The sequence below is a fragment of the Sphaeroforma arctica genome (genome assembly GCF_001186125.1).
Source record: "Sphaeroforma arctica JP610 unplaced genomic scaffold supercont1.12, whole genome shotgun sequence".
Taxonomy (NCBI): domain Eukaryota; class Ichthyosporea; order Ichthyophonida; genus Sphaeroforma; species Sphaeroforma arctica.
The window spans coordinates 235431-257750 of record NW_014040546.1 but is presented as its reverse complement, the minus strand read 5'-3'; the positions used below and the strand labels follow the sequence as shown (position 1 = coordinate 257750).

Genomic DNA, 22320 nt, shown 5'->3' with positions numbered 1-22320 from the left:
TATATATAGTCTTTGTGTGTGTGTGTGTGTGTGTGTGTTTACACCTGTGTGTGTGTGCGTATACCCGTGTGTTTGTGTGTGCTTTCAGGAAATAGCGATGAACACTCTTGCTGTTTGGAATGATATACAAGAGGTGAGGTTAACAAATATATATAGATAGGTAGCATTTGAAAAGCGTAGCCGAGTAGGTCGTTGAACGAAAGAAAATACGTCGCGGTATATATATTTTAAAATACATACTTTTATATATGTCAGTCATGTTGACTTATTTTTAATACAATGTCTCTTTTTTTTAAACTTGTATCACTTGTGGTCCGTCGACTTTGCCCTGATGTTTTGTCCATCGCAAGAAGACAAGCGAGAAGGCTACGTGTTTTTATATGTAGTTTTAAAAGAAAGGATGTTCATCTTGAAATTCTTTACGTCAATACATTCACTTTTGAAAATGCAATGTGTACATACTCGTCACCTGAGCTGTATATAAATATGTAGCAATAAAAATGGAGCATTGAGTGCCATAGAAGGCATAGAAATGTTGTTCTTTGTGATTTTTTTATCACCGATTCGATTTTTGATCTCGAGGTGTGAAGCTGATGACCGTCTGACGGCTGTCGCATTTAAAACAGGATGCTTGAATACGATAGTTGGACAACGCAGTAGTACGACAATACGACAATATGTTTCTACACTACATCATATAAATATATGAAGAAAAAAAACAATAAGTTTAATCACCCGTATACTATAGAGCCAACTATGTAAATAGGGCCTCCCGAGCACCCGGGCACAGCCGTATAATGTTTTAGAAGGCTAGTCAATGAATGTCTAGAAAAAAAGTACAAATTGTCGTATTTAGTGATTATTAATACAGCAACAAAGGGTCGTTCGAAAAACTTCGGGAGAAGTTCTTCAATGATATTTTACGTCGCGTCTGTGATGTTGTGGACGGCGACAGGTGTGAGTGCAGGCAGGTTGCTAAGTTCATAACGTTGGATGTAACAACACACGCGCGTGTGTGCATATGGCCTGGAGATTCTGTGTGTGTGTATACAGCTATCGATTATACATTGGGGTAGAACATATCAGCGTATCGTACATGTACTTCTCTGCAATGTGGGGCATGTTTTAATCGGTTGTCTGGACACTGAGCACTGTGTTACACCCACCCCCCACTACAGCTATGAGTTCCAACGACGACCAACAACCCCCGGGCCTGAACGCAGCACACTTGTTCACCACACACCGGCAGAACAGTCACCCAGGCCCACGCGGTAACCATAACAACCAACCGTCGTTTGCATTATACAAGTTCACTCAGAGCATGGACAGTGCAAGTGCGGACGACATCAACAATCAGATCCTCAAAGACCTCGAGCGACACACTACAACCGTGCCTATGAGTAGTGATTCACACTTGCCCCTGGGTAGACAGCGTGGGCATAGTAACCAAGGCAACAGTCTCGGGGGTGAGCACTCTAACAGTCACGATAGCGTGCACATGGGCATGGCCTCGGATAATAGCAGTGGGACGCTGAATATGAATGCGCTTTCAAGCAGAAGCGTAAGTGGGCACCAACACAATCTACAGGCAAGTGTGGACGGGTTCAATGCTTTACAGGGAGGAGGTAGTCCTGGCATCAACAGCAATACGAATAGTATTAACAATCAGAGTATGGAGATGGGCTCAGGAAATACTTACTTATCCCTGATGCAGAGTTCAGAGTGGTTGAACGCACAGCAACACCAGCAGCAACAACAACATAGGCATGCTAGCAGTAATACTAGCACAAACACACACACCAACACCAATACAAACACCGGCACTGGTGGCAATTCATTGAAGATGAAGAGTGGCCGTACGGGGAAAAGCCCGCATTCTACAGACAAATCACCTATCATGGCACGGAGAGGACTTCCCGGCACCAACAGTAAGGGCTTGTTAGCGGACGACAACGCGAGCTCAGATAACAGTATGGGAGCGTGTGCGGTAGAACGGGAGACCCTGCGTGTGCAGCAACAGCGACACTTACAGCAACTACAGATGCAGAAGCTACAAGAACAGCAACACCAGAGCCAACAGACGTTTGAGATTGAACAGCAGCGGCTGCAAGCACAGCTACGGCAGCAGCAAGGTAACCAGCAGGCTCAGAGACTCCTCAACCAGACTCATCATAACAGCCCACATAGCAACCAGACCCAAGGTCAGACCCAGGGGCCACACCCGCCGAGCTTCCATACACAGCAGAGCCTCCAGGCGGGTAGTGGTAGTAGTCAACCGAGCATGCAGAACAATAGCAACCAACCGAATGTACAACAACATCAACAACAACTACAGCCAAATGATCACACACACGACCCACAAAGCAGAGGGGAGAGTCTCAGCAACAACAGTCGCCCCGGCCCGGCTGATATACGGATAGACGGCCCCACGGGCAAGGAGTACTATGACATCCTGGGGGTAGCACTAGACGCCGACTTTGCTACTATTAAGAAGGCGTACAGGATGAAGGCCAAAGAGTTCCATCCTGACCGCAACCCAGTGGGTGCACAAATGTTTCTGCGGCTGAGTGCGGCGTTTCAAGTGTTGGAAGACCCAGTCAAACGAGCAGAGTACGACAGGTACGGACAACTAGCTGACATGTATTTGTATATATATTTATATATCATATATATGTACATATTTTTTATGTCTGTATGTATGTATATGATGCATATATATACATATATATATGTATATGTATGTATGTATATGTACATATATGTATCCTATATATATATATATGTGTGTGTGTGTGTGTGTATGTATATATGTATCATATATATATATATATATATCTGTGTGTGTGTGTGTGTATGTATATATGTATCATATATATATATATATATATCTGTGTGTGTGTTTTTGTGCTTGTGTGTGAGTGTGAATTCCTCTTTAGAAACTCTGCATAAGTGTAATACATAGTTGAAACCCCCTCACATTGACACGTATCAATCGTTTAAATAGCCAATCCCAATCATGCTCTCATCCACACGTATGCCTGCTCATGAGTTTTATTGTAAACTCCAAGTGTTATCTCGTGTCAGTTGCGTTCAATTTGTGATGTATTGCTTCCCTGTTCAGTAGCTTCATGCCTGTGTCATAGTGTGTCATATATGACAGTTCAAAAGTTTGTTGCTGGGCGTGCGCTGCCGTCCCTACAACACATGCATACGGCGAGTTCGTTTTCCACCCCGATAAAAATATCCGTTACACACCCCCTACCTACACAGCGCAATAGGTAAGTTCGTGTGCTCTATTTATAACTTACCTGACTCTCCCTGCCCCCTAGGACGGGTATTGTGACCGACAAAGCAAGTACCGAACGGACTCCTGCTGCTAAGCAGGCATACGCGCGGAAAATGTTCAGTGAGATATTTGGACCAAGTACGTTGTCTGCTGCGCTCACATCCCATATGAAGATTAGGGTTTAGGGTTCTAACCACATGTGCTTATACCTTTGTGGGCATGCGATCATGTGGGATATCCATAGACCTGTACAAGTGTGTATGTGAACATGGGTGCGTCAATGTGTAGGCTTGTGTCCAGAGGATTGGGTGCACCAGGAGACGTGTAGGTGTGTGTGTCGGGCCACACCTGTCCACCTGCGGGTGTAGAGAGTGAGGTTATAAGACACCCGCCTCAAGCAGTGCACACTATCCCATACACACACATCACTTACACGCCCAGCACGGACGCAATGTCCTTCTGCGACAACCTTTGGTGTTGTTGGGTGCTTGCTTGTTGCGATGTCGGTTATCTGTTTCTGCCTGTGTGTTCCGCCTATCTCCGTAACACGTTCAGTCCTGCCCAGCACAGTACCGGCTGTTACTAACCACGGCATTCCACGCAACTTGTAGTGGCTAGACCCTGTGTACGCGTAACAATGTACTTGCGCAGTACATACCGCACCTAAAACCTGCACCTAAAACCTGGCCCTCTGGACTAGGGTCTGGGACGGAAATCAAATTTCTCTCTACGACAAATCGTAAATTTAGGAGAGAGTCTATCCAGAGGGTCATGCCTAAATACAACCGTTCAAAAAATATACCTCTTATGAATAACCGTTCTAAAAAATATCCCTTCTATGAGTAACGGTTCTAAAAATAGCTTTTATTCTGCACCGTTGCAGACATAGACATCATCGAAGGCTTCGTGCCGCCCACCAGCAGAGCCAATCGTCGCAACAGTCGCATAGTGCACCACGTGCACAGAGTTACGCTAGAAGCACTGTATACAGGCGCAGTCAACAAGATAGCCATACAACGCTCTGTAGCCTGCAAAGCATGCGCGGTATGTAGGCTTGTGTTCTGATGTATTGTCACACACACATACACATACATACGCGGATGTGTATGTACATATACGTACACATGTGTTTATGTTGGTGCCTTTAGCTTAGAGTGTCTGGTGTGCTGTGTGCGAGAGAGCTAGCACCCACGTAGGCCAACGAAAGCACATACAATGCGCCATGCGGATATACATGCAAGTGGCGTTACGTGACCTCTTATTGCACCTCTGACTACGGCACAACTCGTTAATTTCCAGTGCCCGAGGCAATATATACGTATATGTACGCATATACATATATATATATGTGTGTGTGTGTATCTATGTATCTATATGTAATGTACGAGTATGTCTAAATCTATCTATATAAAAATATGTATCCATGTATGTATGTAGGATATTTATATATGTACCTGGATGTAAGTATGTATGCATATATATATGTTTGTGTGCGTGTGTGCATGTGGACTATCGATGCACGATACCGATTACTTATAGCAAGGGGTTGCCAGGCGACTGCAGCAATCCTGGCTCAGATAGAACAGGGTATAGCGCAGGAAAACAGAACATAGTTATCTGGTGCCCGAGAGACACTCCCATTTACTCACATCCGATGCTGTTGCAATTGCCGACTGTTACAGCATGTTGCGAAAGCGTTAGTGTATTTTCAAGGCGTGCACTAAATGAATAAACCTCGCAGTACGCTATCCAGCACAACGGACCTTCGTGCGTTCAAACGCATTAAGCGCAGCAGGCATGGGGCTACCTCGCATGTGCGATATATAAGTACCTTGACTGTTATGTATTTCCTCTGTTTAAACGTGTTGTGGATATAGGTTGTCACGCAATTACAAGTATGCAGCAAAGAATATTCCTAGTGCTATTATTACATTGTAAACCCTGGTGTTCCCATTCTTCTAACACTATATTCGAGCGGTTTTCTAATCAGGGTTTTATTTCTGTACTAACACAATAAACCTTGTTTTTTCTCAAACTTCAACCACACATGTGGTATATAGGGGAATGGTGGCGGTCAAGGAGCGTTGGTGTCGTGTAATGCATGCACGGGCAAGGGATTGCTGGAAATTAGGACTCAAATTGCCCCGTCAAGGTTTCAATTTGTATGTAATCGGGGTGTCAAATTGTATGTAGTCCAGTCTAAATGTGGACTAGGTTTTGCTGTAGTTATGCTTGACAATAGCCTGGTTTATAGCTGTTTGTGGTCGAGTTTGCTTATAGATTTCATTTGAGGCTATTTTTTGCTCAAATAATATGTCAATTTGTATGTAGACAAGTTCGAATCAGACCAATGATAATATATATATATATATGTGGGTGGGGGGGGGGGGGCTTCAATGCGTATAGCGTGGACACGCTTTCGAATCAGTACATCAGCATACGTTACATGGACTCGGCTCCGTAGCCAGGGCTTGTAATAGGCGACGGCCTGAAAACGTGAATATGCTTTTAAATGGTTGCCTTATCGTAATTTTTTTAACTATAAGCCCATACATATTGAACCCTGTGAATCACAGGGTGTAGATCATTCCGTAAGTTGTGGGATTCACGATGTCCTCTCGCTCTCTCTCAACCATTTCTTTTTTTGTTAGGAGGCTATGTCTGAACTAAAAACGCAAACCCCTTACACTTTAAAACTCTGGAACTTCTATAACCTCACCAATATCGCTTGGCATCCACGGATAAATCAGACGTGTAAGGGATGCCAGGGAAATAGCTTTGTGATTAAAATATTGGCTTCAACTTTCCTGAATCCTAATTTTATTTTCCATTTCTATTTTTGTAATCTTGAAACTCCTTCCCATTCGCCGTCCACAGATGAGTCAGACATGTAAACAATGCCAGGGCAATGGGTTTGTGATCCAAAAGGATATGTGTTGCCAAGCGTGTTCAGGAAAGAAATTAGTTACAGGTACGAATGGATGCGCACGTGATTAGAGTGTGTTGGTGTGCACAATCAAGCCAGAGCTACCTGGCTGTCATTATAATGCATTGCAACATAGTGCTACTGGCTTATGTTTATGCTGGGTTGGTTTGTCGGCAGCGATGGGCGTTGGTTCCTCATGCAATGGCTACAAGTACTAGCTATGTATGAATAGCGTGTGCGATGTTCTCACGGATTGTCGGCTAAGTCATAGCAAGAGCGTATGCACTGGTACATACGGCTAGTTACCTATTAAGTTTACCTTGTTACACCTCCACTTTGTTAAGTGTAATAGTTCACTATCTGAGTTGGAGATGTTTTTATTATTCTCGCATGGCATATATTGTTTTCAGATTTGGTTGTGTCCGTTCCAGATCTAGTGGTGTTGGTTTCAGATCTGTTTATGTTGGTGTTGCTTTAGATCTGGTTACGCTGGTCTCAGATCTGGTTATGCTGGTTTCAGATCTGGTAATGTTGGTGTTGCTTTAGATTTTGTTACGCTGGACTCAGATCTGGTTATGCTGGTTTCAGATCTGGTAATGTTGGCTTCAGATCTGGTAATGTTGACTTCAGATCTGGTTTTGTAGGTTTCAGATCTGGTTATGTTGGTATCAGATCTGGTTACGTTGGTTTCAGATCTGGTTATGTTGGTGTCAGATCTGGTTACGTAGGTTTCAGATCTGGTTATGTTGGTGTCAGATCTGGTTACGTTGGTTTCAGATCTAGTTGTGCTGGTTTTAGATATATTTATGTTGCTTTCAGATCTGGTAATGTTGGTATCAGATCTGGTTACGTTGGTTTCAGATCTGGTTATGTTGGTGTCAGATCTGGTTACGTTGGTTTCAGATCTGGTTATGTTGGTGTCAGATCTGTTTATGTTGGTGTCATATCTGGTTACGTTGGTATCCGATCTAGTTGTGCTGGTTTCAGATCTGGTATCGTTGCTTTCAGATCTGGTAATGTTGATATCACATCTGGTTACGTTGGTTTCAGATCTGGTTATGTTGGTGTCAGATCTGGTTACGTTGGTTTCAGATCTGGTTATGTTGGTGTCATATCTGGTTACGTTGGTATCAGATCTAGTTGTGCTGGCTTCAGATATATTTATGTTGCTTTCAGATCTGGTCCTGTTGCTTTCAGATCTGGTTATGCTGCTTTCAGATCGGGTTATGTTGGTATCAGATCTGGTTATGTTGGTCAGATCTGGTTATGCTGGTTTCAGATCTGGTAATGTTACTTTCAGATCTGGTTATGTTGCTTTCAGATCTGGTTATGTTAGTATCAGATCTGGTTATGTTGGTCAAATCTGTTTATGTTGGTGTCAGATCTGGTTACGTTGGTATCAGATCTAGTTATGCTGATTTCAGATCTGGTCCTGTTGCTTTCAGATCTGGTTATGTTGCTTTCAGATCTGGTTTATGTTGCTTTCAGATCTGGTTATGTTGGTATCAGATTTGGTTTCAGATCTGGTTATGCTGGTATGACATCTGGTTACGTTGGTATCAGATCTAGTTGTGCTGGTTTTAGATATATCTATGTTGCTTTCAGATCTGGTTATGTTGGTTTCAGGTCTTGTTATGTTGCTTTCAGAACTGGTTATGTTGGTATCAGATCTGGTTATGTTGGTTTCAGATCTGGTTATGCTGGTATGACATCTGGTTACGTTGGTTTCAGATTTGGTTACGTTGGTATCAGATCTGGTTATGTTGGTCAAATCTGTTTATGTTGGTGTTACGTTGGTATCTGAGCTAGTTATGCTGCTTTCAGATCTGGTTATGTTGGTGTCATATCTGATTACGTTGATATCAGATCTAGTTGTGCTGGTTTCAGATATATTTATGTTGCTTCCAGATCTGGTCCTGTTGGTTTCAGATCTGGTTATGTTGGTTTCAGATCTGGTTATGTTGGTCAAATCTGTTTATGTTGGTGTCAGATCTGGATACGTTGGTATCAGATCTGGTTATGCTGCTTTCAGATCTATTTATGTTGCTTTCAGATCTGGTTATGTTGGTTAAATCTGTTTATGTTGGTATCAGATCTGGTTATGCTGCTTTCAGATCTATTTATGTTGCTTTCAGATCTGGTTATGTTGGTCAAATCTGTTCATGTTGGTGTCAGATCTGGTTATGCTGCTTTCAGATCTATTTATGTTGCTTTCAGATCTGGTTATGTTAATGTCAGATCTGGTTACGTTGGTATCAGATCTGGTTATGCTGCTTTCAGATCTATTTATGTTGCTTTCAGATCTGGCCCTGTTGCTTTCAGATCTGGTTATGTTGGTGTCAGATCTGGTTACGTTAGTTTCAGATCTGCCTATGCTACTTTCAAATCTGCTTATGTTGGTTTGAAATCTGATTTGGGATATCAGATCTGGTAATATTGGTTTCAGATCTGATTATGTTGGTATCAGATATGGTTACGTTGGTTTCTGATCTAGTTACGGTTTCAGATCTGCTTATGCCTGTTTCAGATTTGGCTATGTTAGTTTAAGATCTGGTTATGGGTATCAGATCTGGTAATGTTGGTTTTAGATCTGATTATGTTGGTGTCAGATCTTGTTGTTTTGGTATCAGATCTTGTTGCGTTTGTGTCAGATTTGGTTATATTGGTTTCTGATCTGGCTATGTTGGTTTCAAATCTGGGTATATTGGTTGGTTATGTTGCTCTCAGATCTTATTCTGCTGCTTTCTGATCTGGCTATGTTGGTTTCAAATCTGGGTATATTGGTTGGTTATGTTGCTCTCAGATCTTATTCTGCTGCTTTCTGATCTGGTTAACGGTGTTTAGGGTTTACAATAGCATTATTTTTTTTCGCCACCGGCAACTATTCACATCTCATTGCTTTGATCGTATTGGTTCCGTGCACAGAACGGAATATACTCTCAATCTCTGTTGAACCGGGAATGAAAGATGGTGATAGGATAACACTGGAGGCCCAAGGCGACCAACAAGTATGTGTATACACACCATTGCACACAACCAAAACGTGCCACATACACATCCACGTGGATGATCAGAATCTGACCGTGTATTCTGTACTATACCTTCGTGTATATCTTGCATATACATATATCTTTATATATATATGTGTGTGTGTGTGTGTGTGTGGTCTTTGTCTATGTCTATGTATGTACATGTCTTTATGTGCACGTGCTGTCTGTCTTTACTCAAACGTGTGCGTGATGTAATCAAGGTATCATGTATGTCTTTGACCCCTTCCTATGTAGTCAGAGCACATTCTCAGAAGATAAAGTACATGTGCCTGTTAGGTCAATAGCACTTACACTAATGGGACAATACTCGTGGTTTCAAGAACAACAATGAATGACACATCACTATCACGTGCCGTTGCTTGCAGCCAGTTCCAACCCATTCTCAAGTGTGCACATGCGCTGCATCAGCATTGAATGTAGGAACATGAAGCATGCAGTGAATTCAGTGGTGTAGCTACAAGCATACACGTGTGCATGTACTCTCAATCCCAGCCCATCATATCACCGGCCTGGGGTGTCTAATAAGGTATTCCTATACATCTGTTCACAACCAACCGTCTAGTTGAAGAAATGTAATCGTCGCTTTACTAGCGCGTCTGTGGGGCATATACATGGGAGGTACGGACACAACCACACACACACACACAGTTTTCTCACTATACCAAGCTCACACACACATTCTCTCGCTATACCAAGCTCACACACACCCATAATCCTACTATGCCAAGCCCACACACACATTATCTCGCTATACCAAGCTCTCACACACACATTATCTCGCTATACCAAGCTCGCACACTCACATTATCTCGCTATACCAAGCTCACACACACATTATCTCGCTATACCAAGCTCACACACACACGTTGTCTCGCTATACTAAGCTCACACACACGTCTCCTTCGCAGGCTGCAGGGCGACCCGAGGCTGATATAGTGGTGGTGTTACAAGAGCGAGAGAATCTCCGGTTCAGGCGGAAGGGCGATGATCTGTGCACCACGTTAGAGATTATGCTAGTGGAAGCGCTGTGTGGGTTTACACGCTACATCACCTTTGTCAACAACAAGAAACTTGCCGTCACGTGTGCGCCTGGGCAAGTCACAACGGAAGGTACGGAATGAATGGCTGTACGTGGGCGGTATTTTACTGCAGTGTATACATTCATGTACGTTTATGTATACATCTATATATATATGTGTGTGTGTGTGTGTGTGTGTTCATCAGTAACTTGTCTTTGTTGTATATACATAAATCACCTCAATTCTAACCGTACCGCTAACCGCAATCGAAGTCAATCCTCCCTCGATTCGCTGACCAGTCGCATATAGCGTACTCGTTGCTAACCCGTTGCTACCATTTTATTTTTAGGCCATCGAAGGTGTATACCTGGACTGGGTATGCCAATCAGGGGGAGCCCTGGCAAGCATGGGCGATTGATTGTTGAGTTCACTGTTATGTTTCCGCCAGACAACTTTGCGGACGAGGCCAGTATGGTACGTGTGTGACTAGACTAACGGTTGAATGGCTCTCTACAATGTATCGTATTGTAATGCATGGTGGTGTGTAGTGTGCGTGTACGCGTACGTGACTGTAATCTCATACCCGTCTGTAATGTAGCGTATTGTTATGCATGGTGGTGTGTAATGTGTAGTGTGCGTGTACGTGACTGTGGTCTCATACCTGTCTGCAATGTAACGTATTGTTATGCATGGTAGTGTGCGTGACTGTGGTCTCATACCTGTCTGCAATGTAACGTATTGTTATGCATGGTAGTGTGTAGTGTTTTTGTACGTGTACGTGAATGTGGTCTCATACCTGTCTGTAATGTAACGTATTGTATGCATGGTAGTGTGTAGTGTGTCTGTACGTGACTATGGTCAGACGCATTGCCTGTGGTGGGCTGTGTTATTCATATGTAGTCATCTTGTCCATTGTAAGATATACATGACATGCACAGGATATGCATGCAGATATTGGGGTCAGGAGTTCTGGACTGAGCACTTGCATACACATAGCATACTCGTACTCGTACTTATACTTATACTCATACTCATACTCATACTCGTACTCATACTCATACTTAAACTCGAACCCATACCCATACTCATACATATATAACATATACACATACATACACATACATACACATACATTCAGATTCTCTGTGTTGGTCTGCATTCAATACCATACGCTCATAATACATATCTGCAATCGTTGTCACATTCTCCCTCAGCCATTCCTCTTCATAGAGATACACACAGCACCCCATCTGTACTTAGATGTTGTGATGACATGTTTACCTTCTTCGCTCTCAAATAGGCAGAGTACGCTACACTCCTAAGACACAAAGTATAAAATTTTACTGTTTATTCTGTATATTTTAACTTTGAACCTCCTACAACCCAAGTATCTATATATATATATATATATTTATAACAACCTTTTCTTTCCTCATCATATATATGTATATAACATCCTTTCCCTTCCTCATACATTATAGGCCATGCTGGAGGGTCTGCTGCCGCCAAGGCCAGACCTACCGGCCCCACGCGATGACGAAGAGGTGCACCCAGGCGAGTTCGAGTTGCAAGAAATGGAGGACTCAGACGGAGGTTCCGAACTTTCCGGACAGTACAACTCGCGCCCAACAATGGATAACCACACCCCCTCACACGGCACGCGACAGGTGAACTTAGGAGATGCCATGCATATGTACCGCGGGCGAGCGTCTCTGACCAGTGTGCCGTCGAGTGAGATGATGGGCCCTATGGGTGATGGTGATTCCTTTGGTAGTTATATGAACCAGCACGGCGGAGGGATCGGCCACCAACAGCAACGGGATTGCCAGGCACAGTAGACAGGTGTTAGGAGAAGAGTGTGTGCATGTGCACTTGTCTTTGTGGTGAGAGTGGGTGTATGGAGATGGGTGTGGGGACGCCTACATGGGCGAGTTCAGTGCCTTCCCAATAGAAATGGGTGTTGAACATGATCGCTCACGCATTCGATTCGTAGATTCGTGCGCAACCACACAACCACACATATATATGTACACGCATATATATACATATATATGTGTGTGTGTGTGTATATATATATACACAAACACATCTCTCGAGATAAAGAGGGCAACTGGCAACCACCTTTTCCGCGCACAGACTGCTCTGGAGTGTCAGGTGGTGCGTGGAAGGTCCCGGTTGTTGCAAGACTGGACTGAAACTGACCCAAAAGGACTTTGATTGCCTACAAGTGCGTTGCTGGGTATGTGATAGTGCGGATTGTATCGCTGCTCTGGATTTATATCAGCAGACAGCACTCAACTACTCTGAACTGAGGGGCCAATACATTCATACACTGCAGAGGAACGCCCGTGCAACAAATATGGACTTTCGGCTCCGTTCAGTACCCGCCATAGCCAGCTGAGATAGACTCGGCTGTCCATGCCGTGAGTGATAGTGGGCAAGGCACCTTTCCTGTGATAGGTAGTACCTACAGAAGGAAGGCATAGAGATAGACCCTGGAAAGGCCCAACACTTAGTACGTGGGCGGCTGCTGGGTTTGGGATGGGCAGCATACACGGTAGTTGTGGGTGTACTACTGCATGCCTTGAAGGTGCTATGCAGAGACGCCATGACGTTGATCGCTCATATTTTGCGGAGGACAGCCTCTTGGTGTACTTATGGATGTTCGGTACAGTTCGATCCCAGTCATGGCCAGCTGAGGTAGATAGACGCTGTGGCCTATGTGGACGGCTGCTGGGTGTGGGATGGGCTGCATGCCCAGTAGTTGTGGGTGTACAACTTCTCCCCTTGGAGGCGATATGCTTCACCCCTTGAAGGTGCTATGCGGAGACGCCTGGTGTCTGTCTGGTGATGACTCTGATACCCAACCGTAGTGCGAGTTTGAATGTACAGGTCTTACCGGCAGAGTTTCCAGGGTTTGTCTCTCTACCTTGCCCGTCCTGTGCGTAGCCTGGATCACTGCAGCGCATGCTTTTCACTTTTAGGACAAATGTACACTATCCTGTACAACTGGGTGCACCCGGGGTACACCTGCAGGACTAGCTAGCCTATTGGTTGTGCTGGAAGGCTGGGAGGGGCGTTACAGAATTGTCCGTGCGGGCTGTTGGAGATAGGACTTATCATCATACCCCACTTGGGATTTGTCCGAGGAGTGGCGCTTGCCTAGTAGCACGCTTTAATCAGCGTAACTCAGTCGATGCATAGGTAGCTTACCTAGTAGCACGCTTAAATCAGCGTAGCTCAATCCCTGCATAGGTAGCTTACCTGATAGCACGCTTTAATCAGCGTAGCTCAGTCCTGCAAATGTAGCTTACCTTGTGCACGTTTAAATCAGTGTAGCTCAGTCGCTGCATAGGTAGCTTTACTAGTAGCACGCTTTAATCAGCGCTGCTCAGTCGCTGTATATGTAGCTTAAGTAGTAGTACGCTTATATCAGCGTATCTTAGTCGCTGCATAAGTAGCTTACCTAGTAGCACGCTTTGATCAGCGGAGCTCAGTCGCTGCATAGGTAGCTTAACTTGCATATGTAGCTTACCTAGTAGCACGCTCAAATAGCGTAGCTCGGTCACTACATAGGTAGCTTACCTAGTAGCACGCTTTAATCAGCGTAACTCAGTCGCTGCAAATGTAGCTTATCTAGTAGTACGCTTAGATCAGCGTATCCTAGACGCTGCATAGGTAGCTTACATAGTAGCACGCTTAAATCAGCGTAGCTCAGTCGCTACATAGGCAGCACATTTAGATCAGCATATCTCAGTCGCTGCATAGATAGATACACGCATCTGTATTGCATTTACGAACTTGAGAGGCAATCTATGTACTCGTGCAAGAACGATACTTGTGTAGGTACGTAGGCCGCATGGATTGCTGGAGCGCAAGCCACTATTGGTACAGGGCAGAAAGGAGGCTTCATGTGTTGTGTAGGTATCTACCTATCAGCAGTGTTGAGGGTGTACCCGGGTGGCCTTTGAAGTGGCTCAGGGAATGGATGAGATGGTGTAGCCACATACACCCAATGACGTACACGTATACACATACTCAATACTATTACTATTACTCGTATACACATACACTTACACTAATTTATCATACATATACACATGCATTATGTGTACACGTACACACCTACATAAACACATACACTTATTTACGATCACTCTGACGTTCAGAGACATGCGCGCGTAGATACACGTGTGCACGCACGCAATCACTTACGAACACACTCACGCTTGGGCTTTGTCCCACGAGAGGTGTCTGTCCGAAATCGCCACAACAAAGCTGCTCATTGCTCGACATATATGAAAGTTAGAAGCCGACATTGTCCACTTTGCGTCGGCCTGTGAGCGCAGCTACATCCGGTGTTAGTACTATTGTGTGCAATTAGCTAGTGTGTTGCACGCGTACTTATCACCGAGTGACAATAGCTACACGGCCCGGTCGTTCACCGCCATGGTACGACATGCGTGAGGTTAGTCGAATGTCCACGGTTGCCGGGCATGAATGCATTCAGGGCGTGCCCAGCTACACGTAACACGTTCGAGGCTCTGAATGTACACCGAGGCACTACCAAGTCGTGTCTGAGTAATATTAAGAGCCAAGGACAGCCCACGACAATTTACCAAATTTAGAATAGTTTATTCCCGCAGGAAGCTAATGAATAAACAACACAAACGCCAAAGAACGACGATTTTCTTAGCTGTGATTTATTTACGTGTTTGGTAACTCTCACAAAAGCGACTTCTCGTGTGCACTACATTCTGCAGATATCAAGCGTGGCCTGGCTTTGTTTAGTCGTCGTAAACCATTGCACAGTCTATCTTAACGAAGCCATGCTGTCGCATTCTTTCGCCGCATCTGAGTATGCCTGGTGAAACCACCACTACTCATCCCAGCGTGCGATGGTGATCAGTCCTTTTGATTCCCACAGATGTATCGACAGTAGTTACCACTGGCGGTGGTAGTCTGGCGCGACACCTGATTCCAGTAAATAGTATACTGGGTGCTGTCCATTGGTATCGTGTTGCAATAGTACGGAACTGATGCCACAGCACACCTGGGCACCCGCACTGGGTATGCGTGCGCAGTCAGGGAGAGATCAGGTTCTTTGCAAACACTCTGAAACATAATGCAAGCTCGCGCATGCAGAGATCCATCTCTAGAAATGAGTCGGGTAAAAGTGTCTTATTAATATCAAGATGACAAGTAGCATGCTTTCCACCACCGCAGTAAAGACGTGGTGTGTGTAGTTTCAGGCATTCCGAATAATTATCTGTGCATACGCAACATTGTCATTAGCATTTGAGGATTGTACTCACTCACAAACATTGATCAGTGGAATATGTAAATACATGGCTCTCAGACTCGTCAGGCATCGCTCCGCCTGAATCGAATACTTTGCCAGAATACTTCGCCGACAATTTGCATGCAACAATATCCGTCATGAGTTTTATAATCTATACTTAAAATACGAAGGCATTGAAACATGGCGCATGCCTGAGCGGTTAAAGGGTATGATTAGAAATCATATGGTGTCCCACCTCCAAGGTTCGAGTCCTTGTGCGCCAAGAATATTTTTCTCTCATGCTCTGTATCTTTTTTAAAATACCTCCCTCTACTAGTAGAATACTAGTATTAATAATATATGTATTTATATATATATATCCATAACCCTCTCTTGTTTTTAATTTAGAGCGCTATACTATTTCACATTCGAAAAAATCAACGGCTGGTATTAAAACACGGCGCATGTCTGAGCGGATAAAGGGTATAATTAGAAATCATATGGTGTCCCACCTTCAATGTTCGAGTCCTTGTGCGCCAAATGTTTATTTCTCTCGTTCCTATGTATTGATATCTTCCTCTAATATGTAGTAGCAATAATATATGTACTTATATATCCATATCTTGTGTATTTAGAGGGTTATGATATATGACAATCGAAAATATCAACGGCTGGGACGCCGTGGAGACTGAAAGCTGTTCATTTTATATATAGCCAATTATTGTACCAGGAGGGCCTGCAAACGGAGAAACCCCCTCGTGGTAATAAAAAATTTATAATTTAAGTGTTGTTCATCTGTTCAAGCTTCCTCGCCAGTCGCCTTCAGTTTTCTGACTTCAGACTTTACAATACAAGCGAGTTCTCAGTTCAGACTTCAGAGAAGGTCTGCGCTATTTAAATTTAGCTGGCCTCTTCATTTCTGATTTCCGGTCGACTGCAGTGACACTGTGACAGTCTGCAGTTCAGCCAGTTCTGCAATCGCCAACCTGCAAATCTGCACTCTTTACTGAGTCTGCCGTCTGCACTCTGCAGTCTTCAGTGATTAGTGATTACTGCTTCACTCTGCTCCGTCGAGTCCTCGAGGGTCGAGACTCGAGACCCAAATCTAGATTCGAGGGATACAGTGCTCCAGACAAGAGCCAGTGAAAAAAAAAATGAAAAAATGCGTAAAAATTCTTCACCAATGAAATTTATTATGTCTCGGGAGTCTGAAAAGTAAAATCTAAAAAAGATACATGCCATAGCTTTCTAAAATAAAAAAGGAAATCCCCCTCTAAATAGTAAAATTAGATTTTTAAAAATCTGAAACCACCAGCATTCTTCAATAATATGTCTTTAAAAAGGTTTTTACACAACCATGTACATCTGTGCACCCATGGTATCCTCAGCGGCTTAAGTATTCTATTTTAAAAAGAGCTCGTGTACTTGTCACCAAGGATTTATTGTTTATAAGAATTTCGCTTGTAGTGTGTAGACAAATTCACACACCAGTGACACCACGCTTCCTATAGATAAGAATAATGAAAATCAAATCATTTTGTGGTACACTGTCCATCCTCGTACTCAACCTAATCGATTCCACCTCAGCCGTAAGTGACCCATGCGAGTGCACATCGCTTGTGCTGCAGGGTGGCAAGTGTCAGGACTCCTTCAGTCAAGCCGTGAGTGATAATAATGGGGTTATCCACTTCGCAGGTACGCACGAGATAGCGTCTGCGATGCGTTTCCGTGGTGATTTGGATGTGCGTGGTGTAGAGTGCGACAATGAAGGCAGAGCAAAAATAATCGGGGCGTATAGTTCGGAGAGCAACGGTATGTTCAGTCCTCAAGGTCCTTCCAGGATCTCGATTTCATTCCAGGGATTTGACATTACATCGAAGGAGGGTGAGTTTGTGTCAGCTCTGCGAACCTCGGGAGGGGAGGGCGACAGCGGCGAAATGTACGTGACATTCAGAGCATCTGACATCCGAGCATATGGAATGTGGAATAAGCGCTTGGGTGCTGTATTTTTCATCGGAAATATTGGGGGGTTGGCTGGCGAGTCGAGGATTGATGACAGTTGTATGTTCTGGGATAACAAGATAGAGTCCACCCAAACCGAGCTTTATCACGGAGGAGCTGTACTGTGCGTACAATATATAGAGGACAAGGCTGAGTTATACGTGGGTGGTGAATACAAAGGTAACACGGCCTTCTATACGGGCGGGTCTAAACATTGCACTGGAGGTGCGGTATATATTGACACCAATGAGGGGTCCGTAATCACCGGCAAAAAGGCCAGGTTCGAGGACAATGTATCCAACCAAGGAGGTGCAATCTCAATCAACTCGAATGTGGGCTCAATTGATTTCCAAAGTACATTTAAGGCCAACAAAGCACTCGACCAGGGCGAAGGCGCGCGTGCGGGTGCTGTGCGGGTGTTTAACTTGGGACCAGGCTCTACTACAATCCTGTCCGGTGAGTTTATAGACAACCTATCAGACGTCGATGGAGGGGTAATGGCTACTAACATCATCGGTGCTGGAGCACACCTTGTGTTTAGTGGCGTATTCAGCAACAATACCTCGCTCCACACGGGAGCTGTTATGAGTCAGTGGTCTCAGTATACGAATGAGGGGTTAACGCAGGTTCTGGCGTCTGCAAAGGTTTACAACAACACAGCGACGTATGACATGCGCTCGAATTTATTCAAGTTTACATCTGGGCCCTCATTGGTATCAGAAGAGGACTTGGTCCCAGGGGTCACGTGGTCATGGCAAGGATCCAAGGATGTGCCAGTGCCTGAAGTAAAGACGCTTTACGACGACACCTGGAAACAGCGCAGACGACGCACTGTTACATAACGCATTCAGTGGGTGGCACCAGTATGTCACAGTGTGATTGCTGCCACAATGAAGCCCTTGCAAGCTGATACTGAGGTGCCCATACTCAAACGTCCACAGAGGCAACGTCCGCAGAGGCAGAGACCTTCGAGTGTCATGTAGTATGTGGTACTACAGTGTACAACAGTGCATATATAGAATAATGACTAATGAATTTGCTGATTATTAGATTACATTAATCTCCACAACAATCCGATATGGGACAATCTCCCGAGTGCACGACGGAATAAATAGAATAAGTTACTTAAATACTTTGGAATAAGACTCTATAAACCTAAGCTAGCACTGAACCAAAGCATCTCCAAGTTTTTTCTGTACATTGTGATATCCTTCTTGTATTCAGTGAGCTATGAATGCATTCTATGCCGCACTTTCGTACATAAACAGTTGTTGGATGGAGGGACCAGATTTACCCACTCCCTCTTGGTCGTTTCTAATGATGTCAGCCTCGAGGTACAGAGGTACAATAAACAGGTTTATATGACGCCTCCAATTGAACCTCCGGTTCGCAGTACATTTGATCCTTCTACATACAAGTACAGCTAACCGACCGGTGTCTATTCCACACGCCCCACATACGTGCAAGGGGACATATTTAATCAAGAACTAGCCCTATAGTACGCGGGATGTGTATCTTGTGCCGCATATATGAACGTCACATGTGGCATTTCAGCTACTGTGGTGCGCTCTGTTTCCTGTGCTGGATATGAAGTCCCCCTACTCACACCACTCATTCGATGCGTAGTCTCCCGTCCACTCCTACCACACGCGTCACTCTCCACTACGCGCAATGGTACGACATTCCTTCCCGCTGAGGTGTGTTATACACCGCACAAGCAGTCGGAATAACGCAGGTCTATGCGCCGTGTGGTGTCTATGAGATGCAGTGGATGGTTCTTGGTACCACACACCATATCTCGTACCACGCGGTGGTAGACTGCAGCGCCACCCGCGTATCAAATAGCACACGACACTGACACTCGAGCGACCCCATCAATGCGGTCTAGAGTCGGTCCTCTTCTTGCCCAAGTTCTCTCATTTCGCTTTGTAGTGCTTTGTAGTGGTGGGCTGTGAAGTATCAGATTGCAAGGCCATTCCAATGTAACTCCAGCCATCCGAGTTACATCAGGACCGCACGGAAGGGCTTGGGTTTAGGGTGTCAGTCTACACACCACCCCCAGTAGACTACGAAACTGAAGTCTGCAGTCGGTGGAGAACCATATGTAGCCACACCGACCGACAGTGCAATGGTCATCTACTGGCCCACTGGCGATAACTCATGTCTCGACAACCAATCAGATAAGCCCGTGCGCGGGTGCCTTCACTCCCCTCAGCTGATGAACAGTTTGAAGAAGAGTGAGTCATGGTTGCTATGCACCAGGTCCAAGATGGGATCGGTCGAGGCGCTGTCCTGCAGTCTCTGGGCTATGTAGTGGCTGGACATAGCACTCGTCGCAGGCGTGAGCTGGAATTGGAGGCGCTGCCAATATGTAATGTTTAACATTCAGAGTATGAGACGAAGTACATGCAAGCCAGTTACTTTGGCGACCAAGCGAACGGATACATGCAAGACGTGGTGGATAGAAGTTAGGATATGTACAATAAACGTTACCAATAGGATGCACATGTGTGATGGACAGGAATATATGCGTACGTAATCTCCTATGCCACGGTGGTTATACCTGTGGCTCTAGCGGCACTATACATACACACAAGGTCAGCGGATATGCGCGGTGGAGTGCTCCCATTTATAAGGTGCGCATGTGTGAGGAGGGCTGCTAGAACTGTGTGTGTGCTGATGAGCGAAGAGTCCGGACCAGAGCTTGGTGTAGTGTCAATTAATTGACACCTATGACACCGCCCATGACACCAGGGACAGTCACACAACTACGGCACATTCAAAGCATTAGCCTACCCCACCAATCACAGCCAACCATTCACTTGCGTCTATCTACAGCTCACAATTGTTTCACACAACTACGGCACACTCGGAGGAGAGAAGTGTACAGAAGCATTAGCCTACCCCAACAAAAACAGCCAACCATTCACCTGCGTTTATCTGCAGCTCACAATTATTGCACACAACTACGGCACATTCAGAAGAGGAATGTATAGAAGCATTCGCCTACCCCACCAATAACAGCCAACCATTCACCTGCGTCTAACCAATCAAAGCTCGCAAGTACTTGGATGAGCTTATTTATTCGACAACGTCCATTCAAGCGCATTATTTATGCATACCATTTACGTAGAGATCACTGTATAGAACTCACCTGCGCCTGGATGGGCCCTATGAGACCCAGCCGAACAGCGGCACCAGTCAATCCTGTGCGAATGCAAAGGGCAAATGGCTACCGATGAGCACGCAACGATCATCTCCTTAGAGTGGAAATCCAATCACGCCATCACACATTGTCTCCTATTGCCGAGTACTACGCAACGCAGCAAGCGCTTGTGTAGCACAATAACATCCACGCGGAGTGTGCTCCCAACACCACTACAAGCGAGGTGCCTGTGCATACTATATGTCTAAGAATTCAGTGGCTCACCCGGAGGTGTTGCAGCTGAGGACGCATACGCTGTCCTGCATATCATATCACAGCGAACAGTAGACGAAAACGTGCTACTAAAACCCAGCGACCAACCAAAGGCATAGGTATCAGTAGCATGTAATCTAGAAGCCATAGGTATTAGTAGCATGTAATATTAACCCCATAGGCATCCGTGGCATGTAATCTAGAAGCCATAGGTAATAGTAGCATGTAATCTTACCCCCATAGGTATCAGTAGCATGTAATCTAAAAGCCATAGGTACTAGTAGCATGTAATCTTAATAGCCATCAGTAGCATGTCGTGAGCAGCGGAAATCAATAGCCAAGACAACCAACCATGCACACAATGTCCCTGCACAGCACAGTCCACACAAACAGACTTTAGGCAAACCTACGGCGGTACAGCCAAAATTGACGACTAAATAAGCGACACACATGGGACCAACTAAACACAACCGATTGGACACACACAACACACAACGTGTCAAGGGGAAGCGATGGGCAGGACGAGAGCGCCATACGCACATGGGCGACTAACACTTTAACGACTACCGCTCGAACGACTACCCCTTGATGGCAACCCACGTACCGCGAAGACTGATGAAGAGGAAGGCGTCGCACATGTCGTCGACGGGGATCTTGAGCTCTCTACATACAGCTGTAGTGTGGTGAGTGGTATGAAGCCGTTGGTGTTTGTGTGGCATTTGCATCTACGAAAACAAACCAAGCAGCTCCACCCCAGCAAAGTTTGACCACTCACAAGTGACCATCAGACTGTGGCACAGTCTGTACGTTCCTAGTAACGTACAACGAGACGGCATAGTCCAAGTAGTAGCACCGTCTGTACGTTCCTAATAACGTGCAACGAAAAGGCATAGTCCAAGAACATTGGGCTGGCGTAAACCCGACACTCAATCGCTGCATATACAAACATATGGTCAGAGAGAGATAAAAGCCTCGCACACGCACCTGCAAAGATTACTGCGAAGTGGAAGTAGACGGGTTGGTTGGGTTCGTTCTTGTTGCGCGCGTTGTGCCGACGCCGAGCTCTCCCTTCCGCCTACCAGCAAAAAAAACGTAAAGTAAACACGATGAGTCATACTTGACTTGAATCATTACCGATACTAGGCGAGTGAGTAAGGATAGTGAACCCCTCTGATATTGGGAGCGTTCGTGGACTAGCGAGAGTCAGCTAATGAGCTACAAACGATCGACGGGCTCAAAACATATATATATATATACATACATATATATATATATATATACATATATATATATATATATATATATATATATATATATATATATATATATATATATATAT

The 22320-nt window shown here is 44.8% G+C and overlaps 4 protein-coding genes, 1 non-coding gene and 1 pseudogene across 6 annotated transcripts in view; 5 read left to right on the top strand and 1 right to left on the bottom strand.

The window, feature by feature from the left end:
• Positions 1 to 893: 893 nt before the first annotated feature.
• Positions 894 to 6283, top strand: SARC_00422 (hypothetical protein; the record flags this gene model as incomplete). Its single annotated transcript, XM_014305915.1, has 6 exons — positions 894 to 967; positions 1179 to 2619; positions 3330 to 3424; positions 4170 to 4330; positions 5347 to 5448; positions 6164 to 6283. Exons 1-6 carry the CDS (start codon positions 913 to 915, stop codon positions 6281 to 6283), a joined length of 1974 nt encoding a protein of 657 aa, XP_014161390.1. The 5' UTR covers positions 894 to 912.
• A 2866-nt stretch (positions 6284 to 9149) lies between these two features.
• SARC_00421 (hypothetical protein) lies at positions 9150 to 12119 on the top strand (the record flags this gene model as incomplete). Its single annotated transcript, XM_014305914.1, has 4 exons — positions 9150 to 9220; positions 10171 to 10372; positions 10631 to 10755; positions 11763 to 12119. The coding sequence occupies exons 1-4, from the start codon at positions 9173 to 9175 to the stop codon at positions 12117 to 12119; spliced, it is 732 nt and encodes a 243-aa protein (XP_014161389.1). The 5' UTR covers positions 9150 to 9172.
• Positions 12120 to 15764: 3645 nt separating this feature from the next.
• Positions 15765 to 15846, top strand: SARC_30010. Its single transcript has one exon. It is a non-coding gene; the product is annotated as a tRNA-Ser (tRNA).
• A 174-nt stretch (positions 15847 to 16020) lies between these two features.
• On the top strand, positions 16021 to 16102 carry SARC_30009 (annotated as a pseudogene). The gene has a single exon. The product of its transcript is annotated as a tRNA-OTHER (tRNA).
• A 980-nt stretch (positions 16103 to 17082) lies between these two features.
• SARC_00420 (hypothetical protein) lies at positions 17083 to 18405 on the top strand (the record flags this gene model as incomplete). The annotated part of the gene is made up of 1 exon (XM_014305913.1): positions 17083 to 18405. One exon carries the CDS (start codon positions 17083 to 17085, stop codon positions 18403 to 18405), a length of 1323 nt encoding a protein of 440 aa, XP_014161388.1.
• A 212-nt stretch (positions 18406 to 18617) lies between these two features.
• Positions 18618 to 22320, bottom strand: part of SARC_00419 (UreF protein) — a 6190-nt gene continuing 2487 nt past the window's right edge. Inside the window, exons 5-8 of the mRNA XM_014305912.1 lie at positions 21966 to 22056; positions 21586 to 21654; positions 20718 to 20770; positions 18618 to 19924 (exon numbers count right to left, since the gene is read on the bottom strand). Coding sequence (XP_014161387.1) covers positions 19775 to 19924; positions 20718 to 20770; positions 21586 to 21654; positions 21966 to 22056 — 363 coding nt within the window. The 3' untranslated portion in view covers positions 18618 to 19774. The remainder of the gene's footprint in view (positions 19925 to 20717; positions 20771 to 21585; positions 21655 to 21965; positions 22057 to 22320) is intronic.